General features: G+C 29.2%; 3 protein-coding genes and 1 long non-coding RNA gene across 5 annotated transcripts in view; 2 read left to right on the top strand and 2 right to left on the bottom strand.

Annotated features, from left to right (window-relative positions):
* Positions 1–4,582, top strand: part of LOC123270911 — a 112,198-nt gene extending 107,616 nt beyond the window's left edge. Inside the window, exons 4-5 of the long non-coding RNA XR_006510720.1 lie at positions 4,226–4,406; positions 4,493–4,582. This is a non-coding gene — a long non-coding RNA (uncharacterized LOC123270911). The remainder of the gene's footprint in view (positions 1–4,225; positions 4,407–4,492) is intronic.
* A 1,553-nt stretch (positions 4,583–6,135) lies between these two features.
* Positions 6,136–9,434, top strand: LOC123270861. Its single transcript, XM_044737007.1, has 4 exons — positions 6,136–7,671; positions 7,738–8,004; positions 8,734–8,785; positions 9,364–9,434. The coding sequence occupies exons 1-4, from the start codon at positions 6,796–6,798 to the stop codon at positions 9,390–9,392; spliced, it is 1,224 nt and encodes a 407-aa protein (XP_044592942.1). The 5' UTR covers positions 6,136–6,795; the 3' UTR covers positions 9,393–9,434.
* On the bottom strand, positions 9,349–10,612 carry LOC123270894. Its single transcript, XM_044737051.1, has 2 exons — positions 10,122–10,612; positions 9,349–9,388 (listed from the first exon to the last, which is right to left on the bottom strand). Exons 1-2 carry the CDS (start codon positions 10,507–10,509, stop codon positions 9,381–9,383), a joined length of 396 nt encoding a protein of 131 aa, XP_044592986.1. The 5' UTR covers positions 10,510–10,612; the 3' UTR covers positions 9,349–9,380.
* Positions 10,613–11,761: 1,149 nt separating this feature from the next.
* Positions 11,762–14,334, bottom strand: LOC123269373 (viral IAP-associated factor homolog). Of its 2 annotated transcripts, none has more exons than XM_044735024.1 (5): positions 14,310–14,334; positions 13,867–14,008; positions 12,455–12,683; positions 12,144–12,352; positions 11,762–12,070 (listed from the first exon to the last, which is right to left on the bottom strand). In XM_044735024.1, exons 1-5 carry the CDS (start codon positions 14,310–14,312, stop codon positions 11,946–11,948), a joined length of 708 nt encoding a protein of 235 aa, XP_044590959.1. In that variant the 5' UTR covers positions 14,313–14,334; the 3' UTR covers positions 11,762–11,945. The 2 variants fall into 2 exon arrangements, with proteins under 2 accessions (XP_044590959.1, XP_044590949.1); XM_044735014.1 differs by lacking the exon at positions 14,310–14,334 and adding an exon at positions 14,082–14,298.
* Between the last annotated feature and the right edge of the window lie 624 nt (positions 14,335–14,958).

Below are 14,958 nucleotides of genomic sequence, written 5' to 3'. Positions count from 1 at the left end.
TACAAAATGTATTTTTCAAACAAAACATCCTCGTCAACTTTGTAAACTCGCTCGAGTAAATAGAAAATTTTTGCAATCCACACGAATGATATGAGGTTATTTTTGGAATTGTTTTTTTTTTCACGTTTCAATGACCCGAGCTAGATACCATTTAATCAATGGATTTCATTTAAAGCAGAATTATATTGATAATAAAACAAAGTTACCGTTCAAATAACTGAATTCAACTGCAGTGGTAATGAGTGAAATAAATTATCTCTGTAAAATGTAGAGCGACGTTTAAAAATAAACTGAATTAATTGTGTATGTTGATTGTCGGTGTTATAGATTGTTTAAATATTATGCAATAGCCTGAATTTTTAGAATTTCATCAAGGGAAAAAAAGTATTTTATTTATAAATACTGTTGATTTATTTTAATGATGCTTTTTAAGTCCAGATAAGCATTTGGGTATTTTGAATACGGTTCTTTTAATTCAAAGTAATGGATTTTATGACATGATGGTAAGCAGTTACTTATTTTTAAATGTTAATGAAAAAGATTTTCAATTTTTTTATCTTCAAATATATCGCGTGACTAATGCAAAAAGGGCGCATGGCAAAGTATCCGCCTTTTTAGCTTTGCAAAGCTAAAAGGGCGCATAATTTTTTTTTTTTATCACCAATCGACTAGTTGACATATTCTTCGTCGAAAAATCAAGCATTGATTTCCTAAAGCTAAAAGGGCGTATGTCTCTAATTATGTCTCGAATTATCCACTCACTGCAAGAAACGGTAATATCCTCGGTGCATTCATGATTATAAAGCTATTTAAATTTTATGTTTTTCTTTTAAACAAATGATAATTTTGAAAAAAACACCCTGCTATACGAAATAGATAATTAAAAAATCTATTACGTAACAGAGCGTTTTTTTCAAAATTCTTCTTTATCTAGAAGAGAAATATAAAGCTGCAATCGTACGCGAAAAGAACAAGATGACACTGGATATCATCCCGGATTATACTGAGCAAAAAAAAATTTCAGATAGTACTTAGTATAATCCAGATTACAATGAGTATAATCCAGATATCACGCAGTATAATCTGGATTTTTCTAGCTACTATCTGAAATTTTTTTTCACCACAGATAATACTGAGTATAATCTAGGATGATACCCAGTGTCATCTTGTTCTTTCCGTGTAGGGACCGGCTGTTAAGAAAATTTTTTTTTATTCATAAAACTTTTTTATTTTATGTCTTGTGAAGCTATTTATCAAAATTTTTTATAAAAACTTAAATTTTTTTTATGTGCCCTTTTAGCTTTAGGCACTACTTTTCTAAAAGCTAAAAGGGCGCATGTCTTGAGTTACGCCCTTTTAGCTTTAGTATACTCGAATTTTTTTTTTTACAGATCTTTGTGTTTCGAGTGATTTCAAGAAGAATGACAAAAAAAAATTTTTTAATGCGCCCTTTTAGCATGGATCCCTACTAACCTGTAGCTATGCGCCCTTTTTGCATTAGTCACGCGATATTTTAAAATTAATTAATGGTCAAAAAATTTTACTACCTGATTTTTCACAATTTATGTATATAATTAAGAGACTTTTTAAAATAAATTCTAAAAATAATATCAATTTGATAAAATCAATAAAAGATAGTTCAATGAATGAAATGACAGAATTAGCTAATTAAATTAACAAACTATTTAAAACTCCCTTTAAAACTTGACATATAAAATTGACTATTACCAAAAAATTTATATTGATAAATAATTAATTTGATTTAAGATCAAAATTTTGAAAAATGTCATTTTGAATCAAGGAAAAAATTTTTAAATCAAGTAAAATTTATTTAAACAATTTTTTCAAAATATTTTTAATGATTAAGCTTCTTTCTGATATTAAATTGAACTATAAAACCTACTTTATAATAAAAACTTGTCAGTAAAAAAATTTCCCACTGTGTTATAAACGATCTCGATCAAAAAGTGTTTATAAAAAAATGCATTATCACGAAGCTTAATCGAACTAAGGCATGAAATTTCCAAACGCGGCGATGGCTAACGAAATTTAGCGTCCTGTCTGGCAAACAAATGCCCATGTTAACCTATTAACTCGTTCCGGAGATGAAATTTGTCCATATACACCATATATACTAGAGGCATATCAGCGGAGAGAAACATCGCTTGGCATTTCCACGGTCTCTCTCTTTTTCTGTCGCGCGAATGCACATAATTCCGCAGAGTGAATATCGCACTATCGCAGCTAGTAGAATGGACATCGAATGGCGCTCACAAAACTCAACTCCTATATCCATCCACTCTACTTCTGTCGCGCGTCACTTGCGAGCTATAAAGCCCCGGCTGACCAAACTCTGCTGCCCAATTTTCATCCCGCCACATACAATTCATATTTTATTTTCTTCCATTTCTATTTATATTTCTATTTCTATTTCTATCACTCCGAACGGCAAATCCCCGGTGGGAAAAGCTGAAAATAAAATAAAACCCCGAGAGACTTTATCCATACCCGTTTCAGTGCGCGCAAGCGATTTTTTACACATTTCTCAAAATTCTCGGTACCCTAAAGGAGTAATATTTGATATCGCGCGAATAGTCCTTCGCTACAGACTACAACTTTAAAGAAAAGATAAAAAAAGAAAGAATTTATCGCGTACTTAGGAGAAGCACGTGGATCCATCACCTCGGTGATTCTTTTTCTGCGTCTACGTCTACCTTCTATTCACCCTCTTGCTGGGTTCTGCCTACTCTGCTTTTTTCCTTTTTTATTTTATCACAACTCCCTCTTCCCCTCGTATTCCGCAGACGCCATCTGCCTACCAACCGTACTTCTCTATCCTCTTCATCATATCCATATCTCTCGGTTAAATTTAATTGAACACTGCCTCTTCTCTATTTTCTTTATCATTCATCCCTTCCTCTGCATAACCCAACACACATTACCCTCTAAACCTGTACTGTTATTATTGTTATTTTATATATTACAGGTATCACCTTCACGGATATCAGTCACCCAGAATTTCCATCTTATTCCGCTTTTCAGTCCCTCGAGGCCCTCCGGGCAGTATTATAACGATCATTTATTTATGAACTCTACACTCAATGATACCTCAATCACATATGACAAAAAATCTGATTTGGGAGCCAGAAGTTAGCCGTCACCCGCCATTTTTTAAGTTTTTGGTATTGAAAAATTGTAAATTAAAATTTTCTTTAATTTTTTAGACTAAAATCTTTTTCTTAGTTTAGAAATTTTTATTTTTTTTTTTAAATTGCAGTATTGTAATTTTTTTTAATAATATTGATTAATTTAAAGAGTTAAAATTTCTTATAATTTTTGAAAAATTTTTAATTAAAAAAAAATATTTTTAATTAAAATTTTTTTCTTAATTTGGAAATTTTTATTGCTTTTTAAATTGCAATGTATTGTATTTTTTTTTTAATAATATTGATTAATTTAAAGAGTTAAAATTTCTTATAATTTTTCAAAAATTTTTAATTAAAAAAAAAATATTTTTTCTAAACGTAAAAAATTTATTTAAAAAAAAATCATAGAATATTTACTAAAAAGATATTTTATTTAAAAAATGGCGACTAATTTCCAGCGTATAAAAAAATTCATCGAAAAAAAAAAATAAATCCAAGCCTGTACACTAAATCCTACCGAAGCTTTACATTGTGGATAAATATTAGCGAAATCCAGACACCCCTCGGAATTCCCCCGGAGAATTAGCGTCCTCGTAGCGCATCACCATAAACTACCGCTCAATACACGTCTCTTGAATTAGACAGCAAATTCCCGTACCCATTTGCCTCCTCCTCGAGCAAATCCACCGGCAAGAGTAGCAGCATATCAGCCACGCTTTCCATCGTAAGTACAACTAACAGTTACCGGCGTCTGGAGATTTACGCAATTATTCCCTCGAAATCCCCGGCTTGGCTCCTCGTGCCGGGTTACATAAATAAAGTTAAGTAATGTAAATTAAAATAACTTACCCGGCGACACATTGTAAGCTCCATTCCTCCTTTATCTCGGTCACGACTGCAGCATCCCAATTAGCCACTTTCACTCACCTATAATTCCACAGATACCATTATTAATAATTAATCATTAATTATCGGGCAATAATTAAGATACAATTAAATAAAGCACAGTACACTCAACAACCCACTTTAATTTATTTTTAAAAATATCGCCAGGTATTTTATTAATTCTCTGATTCCAGGACTGGACAAATAAAAGGGATTATCAGCACTTAGATCAATTTGTCAAATCAATTCCAACTAAACAATTGTCTTTGCCAGCCGAAGACAACAACAACAACAACAACAACAACAACAACAAGAACAACAATTAGAGCGGTAGAAGTTGATACTGTTGCTATCGGAGGAACTGGGATGATTATTGTAATTATTATTATTATTTAAACAATAAAAACTCATGACCAGAGGAGGGTTTTTCCACCTACACCTACACCTACTTCTACTTCTAGGTCCAGCCCGCCGCGAAATCCTTCTCGGGCGCTTTCGTTGCTGGTTATTACTACGCACGAGGAACGAGCTGGCAGCCACCCTGACGAATGATCCAGCATCCAGCTACGCCCGTTACAGCGACCGGGCTACTACTGGAGATCACTGTGTTCCGGCGCAAGCTCTGATTTCGATTTTCCCCGTAAGAAGCGCCACTGATGATGTGCCCACTCTACTCCAGAGTATCAACTTCTCATCCCTTTTTCATCTTCCTCGCAGGATCTATAGATGTATATATTGTCCTCCCCTTATCCACCCGCATCCGAGGAACTACAACCCCAACTGTTGGCTCTTTTTCTCTCCCGCTTGCTTGCACGGCCACGTAAAAACTCCCCTGCAGACTCTGCGATGATACTGTCGAGATGTGTAAGTGCTGGTCTTTGTGTGTATAATGCCAATTCTCGCTCGGGGTTGCAAGAAACTAAGATTGTGCTGGTGGTACCCAAGCGAGCTGCTGGGGAGCACTCTGAAGGGTGAATTCTCAAGCCGGCTCAGACGCTCAAAAAACGTTTCGTTTCAGTTTTATTAATATCAATATTACGAGATAAATATCTTTAGCGTGTCGAGGATTCTTACCCGGAGGAGCGGTTGATTAATTTATCTTTTTAATTCAATCCTTGGAAATTTTAAATACACTTTTCAGATTTATTGTTTGGAATTTGTCTGTTTAATATAAAATTATTCCTTTTTCTACATTTTTATTTCTTTTTTTGACCGCAAGAATCCTCTTTATGATAATTTTAAGGATTTTTTACAATAAATTAATTACTAGCAACTTTGCAGTCACTACGTGAACTAATAATAATAAAAATTTTGCTTTATTAATTAATGACTGTTGTTAAATTACACTGTATTATCTTAACTATTGATATTTATAAAGATATAAGCTCATCCTGATGTTACATTCATCAAGAGCTTTCATTTGAGTACCCACATGCATTTTTGATATATTTTTCATATTTACATATATATAATATATATTTTAAAGATATAAGCTCATTCTGATGTTATACTCATCAAGAGCTTTCATTTGAGTACCAACATGCATTTTTGATATATCTTTCATATATACATATATATAATATATATAAATATATGAAAAATTGATGTGGGTACTCAAATGAAAGGTCTTGATGAATGTAACATCGGAATGAGCTTATATCTTTAAAAATGTCAATAGTTCACAAGAAACAAAGCAATTTCTTAATTATGTATCTAGAAATAGAGCATTTTTAAACACAGCCTAAATACTTATCTCATTAAATTCAACCATAAAAACCCATTTTATCATATAAATACACTGGCCACAAAATCATGCTTATTCTTTTAATAATATAGATTATACAGAAAATTTTTTAAAAATTTTCAAGATTCAGTCTATAATCTTAAAAAATTATTTTAATTTTTTTTTTTAATTATTTCTGATAATTTTAAAAAAATTTTCCTTCAACAAATAAATATGAAAAATTTCTTTAAATTCCCTATACTATAAATAAATTTTGATCATAATTTTGAAAAAATAATTTTGTCAATACTAATTTATTTTTAAAATAAAATAAAAAAAATCTCAGTGATAATTTTTGAGGATATTAATTACTATCATGATAGCTTTCATTACAGATTCCGTCAATTAAGCTAAAAGCCTTGATGATAAATCATCAATACCCGGAGATAGTAATACTTAACCGCAGGCTTCCAAAGGTCATCCATAAAATATCTAGCAACTGTACTGTCATCACAAATGTTTACACTCAATCCCCAACAGATAATAAACAGTATAAAATGAAATTTACTTGTTGGTATAAGAACGGGGCGTCAGAGGAGTTGTGTACACACAGACATGTGTACAAGTAACCGTACAGAAGCGTAAATATTTGGGCGTACCTGGGAGTACCTAATCAATGCCCTGAACCTGCTAAGGTATCATCCCCAGTGTCAATTCGTATATGTTGATGTACTTCTCCGCACAGTTTAACTATTAATCCTCCAAATAAATCATTAATCCCCCTGTTCTCGTCTTCTCTAATTCCTTTGTAAATTCCCGATCCTCAAACGAGTTAATGTCTTTCATTATCAGCAGAGTAAAAGAGCACCTATAATTTTGTATTGACAGAGTATTAAATATTTACATTTAAATCCACACAAGACTTTCTAAAGTTTGTAACCATTACGTCAACTTCATGACTTGTCAGTCAGTTTTATTATAGCATCTCAGAAGTTTAGTTCTAAGCCCGGTATCACTGTCGCTATCACTTTATAGAACAGCATGGTTGAACAAGTGCCTGCGAATTACGGAAACTTCAACCAAGAAGTTTATTTACCACGTAGTTTCCTTTACTTCTGCGGGTTATGGCCAGGCGCGACTTTCTTGCATTTTTCCTCTATTTTAATCATAATTTTAATCGTTCTTTTTCTGCCTTTTGCCGCATTTTTGTTCTCCAGCGACTCCATTGAAGACATCATCGAGTCTACTGGATATGTGCTAAGCGTGACCAACACAATCATCACCATGTTCATAGTCCGCTGGAATTCCGCGTCAATTACCGCAATTACCAATCACATGAGCGACAATTGGCTCTGTATGACCTCTATTTCCAACAAGGACAAACAAATGCTTCAAAAAAATGTATTAAGCTCAAAATTTGTCCTCCGCTCGGCATTTGCCTTCGTGATCTTCTGTGTCATCACTTTCTCAACAATGCCATATATTTTTGCAGCGATTTTAGGGCACGAATTACCTCGCAAAGCCGCAAGAGTCGCCTGGTATCCGTTTCCTTTGGAAAATTTTTTTGTCATCTTATTATCTTCTGTTCTTACAATAGCGACAATTTTTATCGACTCACTTATCGATGTTGCGATTGATGCATTTACTGTCATGGCAGTTTTTCATTGCGAAGGACAATTGTCGTTACTCTGTACTACCATTTATAAATACAGAGGATTAATCAGGCATTCGGGTGATGATTTTACGGAATTGAGAAGCTATCGAAAATCATGTCCTTGTCTGAAATGCATCGTTGATCATCATGTAGACATTGGTCTTTTTGTTGAAGAAATAAATTGTTATTCTAGTGCTGTTATATTTTCTAAAACCACTTTTACTATTATTAAATTTTGTGCTATGGGATTTTTTGTCGTCGAGGTAAATTAATTTATTTTTTTGTAGGTTATGTATTTGATTAATTAGTTAATTAATTATTTATTTCAGTCAGTGCAAGAGAAAAATATATCGGGAATAATAATTCATTTATTGTATGTGTGCTGGAGCGGGTTCAGTCTAATTATTTATTGCTCGCTGGGTGAAAAACTGAGTAAGAAAAGTGAGGAGGTCGAAAGAGCAGTATGTGAAATTGATTGGAGCGTTAAAAAGAGCAAGCAATCCCGGTCTTTGATGCTGATAATAATTCGCAGCAGAAAAGCATTTGCTATAACTGCAGGGAAAATTTTTACGATGAACTTACTCTTCTACAAGGAGGTAAGTATATTTTTATAGTTTGAGTGATAGTGATAGTAATATAAATTATTTGACTGCCGAGAATTGTTAACTATAAATAAATAAATTTTTGCTTAATAAAATAATGAATTTTGTTAAATTGTACTGTACTTTTTTAAATATTGACGTTTTTAAAGATATAAGCTCATTCTGATGTTACACTCATCAAGAGCTTTCATTTGAGTACCCACATGCATTTTTGATATATTTTTCATATATAGATATATACAATATATATGAATATATAAAATAAATGAAAAATTGATGTGGGTACTCAAATGAAAGGTTTCAATGAGTGTACCATCAGGATGAGCTTATATCTTTAAAAATGTCAATAGTTTACAAGATACAAGGTCATTTCTTAATTATTGACATTTTTTAAGATATAAGCTTATCCCGACGTTACACTCATCGAGAGCTTTCATTTAAGTACCCACATGCATTTTTGATATATTTTTCATATATAGATATATATAATATATATAAATATATAAAATATATGAAAAATTGATGTGGGTACTTAAATGAAAGGTCTCGATGAGTGTAACATCGGGATGAGCTTATATCTTTAAAAATGTCAATAGTTCACAAGATACAAGATTTTATCATATGACTATCCAGGACACTTAATTTTTTTTATTCTCTTAATAATATAGATAATAACAATGTAATAAATAATACCATTGATTATTTTATCTGATCTGCTTCCAGTGCATTTTAGCATCTATGTCATATCTCTCCGTCCTTATCGCTATCGGACTGGGTAAGTTTCTTTGATAAGAGATTACACGCTAGAAAAAATGTTTTTAAATATTCTCATCCTGTGAAATCTGGATAAAAGCATATTAAGCACGAACATGTGTACATATGTTTCGGAATACGGTAGTGGTTACTTATTGAATAACAGCTAGGTCAGCACGGATGTTGACTCCGCTCAGTATGAAGATATTTAAGTACTTTTAAAACAAGTTAAATCATTTATTTCATTAATATATTAAATACCTTATTAAATAAAAGCTCTTATTTATATTAACAACTTAACTAACGTTATTATTTTTAAAACAATTAATTAAGAGTATTTGATAGACTAAAAAATTAAAATTAAAATTGAAAAATTATAAAATTAAAAAATTAAAATCGATAAAATATTTACAATACAACCATAAAATAAAGTAACAATTTTTTTAATTAACAAACTTATATTAGCGCAAAAAGTTTTTCTTCTTTACAATGCGCCAAATCTCGGAAGAAATTTTTTCTGGTGAATAGTTTTCCACAAAAAGAACGAGAAGATATTAACTGTGAATCTTGTGATTAATTTTTTTCTTCTTTATGCTTCAGGTGATGCAGCAGCTCTTTCAAAGGACTAAAAAAAAAGTAATTTTTATTAAAAATCAATAACTACTCTGGCAAATAATTATGACATTAAAGTTAGCAGTCACATGACAATTTTTTTAATTTAATTAAACCAACAAATTTGTTCTAAAAAATTATTTTAAAAAAAATTGCATTATTAATTTTTTTAAATTTCTACATGTCATTATTTTTTTTATAATTTTTTTGCACTAATTTATTTCTTAAATAAATTTTTAAAATTATATAATACTAAAGTTAAATTTTTGAGTTTTTTTTTTAATTATTTAATTAGAACTAATTAATATTTTTAAAAAATTGCTCTCAGTTTTTAAAATTTTTTAAAAATGAATTTCTTTAATAAAAAAAAATTCTAAAAATTTTTAGATATCGGCCAACTTAATTTTCTTAAAAATTATTAATGAAAATTAAAATAGCAGATATTAAATAATTTTTTAAATTTTTTTAGGAAATAAATTAGTGCAAAAAAAATTATTAAAAAAAAATTGACTTGTAAAAATTATAAAAAATTAAAAATGCAATTTTTTAAAAATAATTTTTTGGATTAAATTTTTTGTTAAATAAAATTTAAAAATTGTGAAGTGACTGCTAACTTTAATATAATAAATTATTAAGTATCTGCACTTAAACTTTCATCAAATAATTACATAAGTTACAAAATGTAATAAAAAATAAAATAAATAAATAATTACTTGCAGCGACACTTTTTTACACAATTAACTTACCACTTTTAAATGGATCCATTAAAGCTTCTTTATCTGCACAATCTTTATCACAATCCAGAAGGCTGTTGAACTCTTCGAAATTATCAATCACTTTGTACTCAAACTTACGGTGATCAAGGTTACAGCTGTCACCCGGCATTTCAATCATCAGATACGTATTTTTTACATTTTCGTTCGCGTTATCAATCAATTCGAACTCAAGTGGCCCAAAGTTATCGCGAAAACCATCCACGCGGGTATATTGGTCATCAGTCGAATTGTCGAGGGTGAAAAATTCATCAATGCTATCTCCAAGATAGCCAAGGACTTTTACTTCAAGCGCGCTGGTATCCAGGAGAATGTTATCAACCAAAGCAAGATTTTTTAACTCCGAAGACTCAGTCTCCATAAAATTTTCACAAAAATTGTTAGACAAGTGAGTTGGTGAGTGAAAAGTGACAGAATCGACAAATTCTATTTTATTTATTACATCTAAGTAATTATCTGTCTCGCCTACGTACCACATTGGAGAATCTTCCAGGATCTCACGAGTACCAGCATCAGGATTTACCAGCATTACACCACTCAGCGTCAGCTCATTCATCTTCTCGATAATTGCACTCAAGTCTTTTTTTACAATTAATTTTTGCTTTCTGCGATTATTTTTCAAAATTTTATTTTTGCTATTAATTTTGGAAAATTTAGAGTGATTTTGACGTTTTTTTAAAATGTTTGGTATAAAACGCTTTTTTTTACACTTTTTTTCAATTAATAATAAAGAATTTAATTCATATGCTAAATAATTAATTATAAATTCATTTAAATTACTGCTAGGCATCTTTTTTTTTAATTTAAATACTCAGTTTTGATTAATTAAAGCTCAGAGCTTTTTTTTAAACTGTAACGGACTATCGCAGTCTGCAATCGATAGCTCGAATGGCTTTTTTAATTTTTGCTGAATAATTAAGATGGCGGCTATTTTATTTTTATTCGCTAATAATTTCCCGCCAAAAAAAGTTTTATTTAAATTTTATTTGCTAATAATTTCCCGCTAAAAAAAGTTTCATTTGAATTTACATAATTAATAAAAGACATTTAAAAAAATTTTTATATTTTAATAAATATTAATATTAAATACAAAAAAAAATAATAAAATTAAATAAAAAATATTTTAATGATTTTTTTAATTTTATCCTGAATAACTAAGATGGCGGCTATTCTATTTTTATTCGTTAATAATTTCCCGCCAAAAAATGTTTTATTTAAATTTAAAAAATTAATAAAATAAAAGACATTTTAAAAAATTGTTATATTTTTAATAAATATTAATATTAAATAAAAAAAATAATAAAAAATATTTTAATGACTTTTTTAATTTTTGCTGAATAATTAAGATGGCGACTTGATTATTATTCGCTAATAATTTCCCGCCAAAAAAAATTTTATTTGAATTTACAAAATTAATAAAATAAAAGACATTTTTTTTTTAATAAAAATCAATATTAAATTTTAAAAAATACTAAAATTAAATAAAAAATATTTTAATAAATTTTTTTATTTAAATTTTGAATGTATTTAATTTTTTAAATAGAACATAAATTTTTTTAAATGTCTATCTATTGGCATACTATTTTTATTATCAATTAAAAATTTAAAAGAAATTAATTAAAATTTGTTTTATTAATGAATTAATCAAATAAAATAAAATATTCAAAATATTTAATACATATCTCGTAAAAAATTTCAATTATTTTAATAAAAGTTCATTTAAATATAAATCTCTAAATGTTAATTTAATTTAAATATTCATTAAAATAAATAATTAATTAAATTAATAAATCGACGTCACCAGTCATCGCTTTCATTATTGTCATTAATACGTAAATTTGAAAAAAGTACGTCGCGGACTTTTGGCTTTGGATCTTCTTTTATTTTAGACGGTACGGCTTCGCCCAACATCCACTCCAGTTCTTTAATATAAATAAATATATAAATAAAGTTTCTTAAATGAGTATATAAATTTTTAAACAAGCCAGATTATACCTTGTTCAGTCAGTTTCATTCCTCTGAGTTCTATGGGTCCAATTATCTGCTTAGCCATTTCTCCATTGTGATAAACAAATATCGTAGGTAAGTTTTTATCCGGCCAGTTGGGGATGCAGGTCGTGGAGATGCTCTTCAAGAATTTAGTCACTGGAAACTTTTTAGCCAGCGATGACAAATATTGATTTATCAAAGTACACAGTGGGATCCTAAAGGGACAAGTTTAAAATAAATAATTCATATTTTATAACCTCTTACAACTATCATCATTGTTATTATTATTAAAATAATGTCAGTGCAAATAGTATTACCCAGATTTATACAAATGAAGAACGACCCAGACATCCTCACCAGCGTTATTAACCTCAGCAACGTAATCCTGAGCAGATATTTCCTTAACATCTCCATATTTTGATTTGGACACCAGTGCTTTCATTTCAGCAAACCTTTTCCGTCTGTATTCTTCTAAAACTTTTTCATCTTCCTCGTCCTCGAGCTCGTCTAGCTCATCTAAAGTTTTGTCTTCTAATTTTGTCGTTTCTACAATAATTCAAATTGAATTAATAAATAATTATTTATAGCAATTTATTAATTATTAAATTTTTTTAATTATAATAGATATGATAATTAATTTAGCAGATATTTAATAATTTTTTCAACAAATAAACTAGCAACGTTGCAGTTACCATGTGACTGCCGTGACTTGTGAACTATAAATGAATAAAATTTTGCTTTATTAAATAATGAATTTTGTTAAATTGCACTGTACTTTCTTAAATATGGACATTTTTTAAGATATAAGCTCATCCCGGTGTTACACTCATCAAGAGCTTTCATTTGAGTACCCACATGCATTTTTGATATATTTTTCATATATACATATATATATAATATATATAAATATATAAAATATATGAAGAATTGATGTGGGTACTCAAATAAAAGCTCTCGATGAGTGTTATATCGAGATGACCTTATATCTTTAAAAATATCATTAGTTGACAAGATAGCAAAGTTAGTTCTTAATTAATAAAATTTTCTAAGATATAAGCTCATCCTGATGATATACTCATCAAGAGCTTTCGTTTGAGTACCCACATGCATTTTTGATATATTTTTCATATATACATATACGTAATATATATAAATATATGAAAAATTGATGTGGGTACTCAAATGAAAGGTCTCGATGAGTGTAACATTGTAATGAGCTTATATCTTTAAAATTATGATTATTTGACAAGATAGCAAAGTCAGTTCTTAATTATTGACATTTTTAAAGATATAAGCTCATCCCAATGATATACTCATCAAGAGCTTTCATTTGAGTACCCACATGCATTTTGATATATTTTTCATATATACATATATGTAATATATATAAATATATGAAAAAATTATGTGGGTACTCAAATGAAAGGTCTTGATGAGTATAATTACAGGGTGAGCTTATATCTTTAAAAATGTCAATAGTTCACGAAATACATGGTCATTTCTTAATTATGTATCTATAGATAGAGCATTTTCGAATGCAGCCTAAATACCTACTATTATAATAATTTTTTTAACAAATAAATTATGGCAAAAAAAATTGACATGTAAAAATTTTAAAAAATTATAAATGCAATTTTTTACCAAAGATTTATTTGTTAGATAAAATTTAGAAATAATCAAGTGACTGCTAACTTCAATGTCATATAATAAATAGATAAACAATAATTACCACGACCAGTTCTTTGATCCACAGTATTTTCAAGCAGGTTAATTATTTGATCTTCCGTAATTTCCTTCTCTTTGGGCTTCTCTGGAATAATTCCCTTTGACCTGAGGATGTCATTCCACTCGGTATCTTCATTAGGATTTTGCTGTGAGACAATTAAATAAATTAAATTACTTCGGAAACTTCAATTTAAATTTAATGACTCAATTCATTCTTACCATTTTGTTTGTTTTAACCTCACTCACTAAACAACTTAACTAATTTTATTTATTTATCTACTAGACTTCAATAAATAGTACTTTTAGGTTAATTGCTAGCTGGCGTTAATGACAATTTTTATCTTAAAATTATTTTTCCTACAACTCCACATTTGGTAAATGTATCAAATTACTCACTCCAATCTACCATTTTCTCCATATTTCCATTAAAAAAATTTTCTTACTCACCATATGTCAACTTTTCTGAGAATTACACACCAGCGACTTCTGAAAATTTAAAATATCAATTTTAAACAATTATATCTCAACAATTATCCATTAAATTGTAATTAATTTCCTCTTAATTAATTTTAACTATTAATAAAAAAAATTTATTAACTCCAATTAATTTCTTTATTTACAAATTAAAATTTAATTGCATAATTCTGAAGTCAGCTGTCAGCTGTTTAGTTTTAAAAATTTCTATAACTAATTAATTACAATAAAAAAATACTTTTAATAATTTACACTTATAAATTTAATTAATTTTCACATGCGCAATTTTTTTTTAATAACTAAAAAAAGTGGGACGGCCTCTTTTACCCAGATTCCGATTACACAGATGGCGCTATTACCCAGATCCCTTTGACACATATCCCGATTACGCAGATTGTGATTAAACAGATTTTCTATTACACAGATTACTTATTACTCAGATAACCGATTACACAGAAAATCTTTAACGCAGATCCCGATGACGCAGATAATTTAAATTTTTAAATGATAAATGCCATAATAAAGCCAAGCATTAAAAGTGCCTGAAATTTTTAAATTGCCGCCATCAAAACATGCCGGATGAGCATGTAATCTAGCTATTGGTTGAATTTAAGGTTCAAGG

The sequence above is a fragment of the Cotesia glomerata genome, linkage group LG1 (genome assembly GCF_020080835.1).
Source record: "Cotesia glomerata isolate CgM1 linkage group LG1, MPM_Cglom_v2.3, whole genome shotgun sequence".
Taxonomy (NCBI): Eukaryota; Metazoa; Arthropoda; class Insecta; order Hymenoptera; family Braconidae; genus Cotesia; species Cotesia glomerata.
Note: the sequence above shows the minus strand (reverse complement) of the source record. Positions and strands in the feature narration are given on the sequence as shown.

Bases quoted from the DNA above. Each gene is read 5' to 3' on its own strand.
- LOC123270861 (XM_044737007.1), top strand. From the start codon at position 6,796: ATGGTTGAACAAGTGCCTGCGAATTACGGAAACTTCAACCAAGAAGTT. The intron at 8,005-8,733 runs GTAAGTATATTT...ATCTGCTTCCAG, and splicing joins ACTTACTCTTCTACAAGGAG to TGCATTTTAGCATCTATGTC. The intron at 8,786-9,363 runs GTAAGTTTCTTT...TTTATGCTTCAG, and splicing joins CCTTATCGCTATCGGACTGG to GTGATGCAGCAGCTCTTTCA.
- LOC123270894 (XM_044737051.1), bottom strand. From the start codon at position 10,509: ATGGAGACTGAGTCTTCGGAGTTAAAAAATCTTGCTTTGGTTGATAAC.
- LOC123269373 (XM_044735024.1), bottom strand. The intron at 12,684-13,866 runs GTAATTATTGTT...GAATTATTGTAG, and splicing joins GGATCAAAGAACTGGTCGTG to AAACGACAAAATTAGAAGAC. The intron at 12,071-12,143 runs GTATAATCTGGC...TTTATATTAAAG, and splicing joins AATGAAACTGACTGAACAAG to AACTGGAGTGGATGTTGGGC.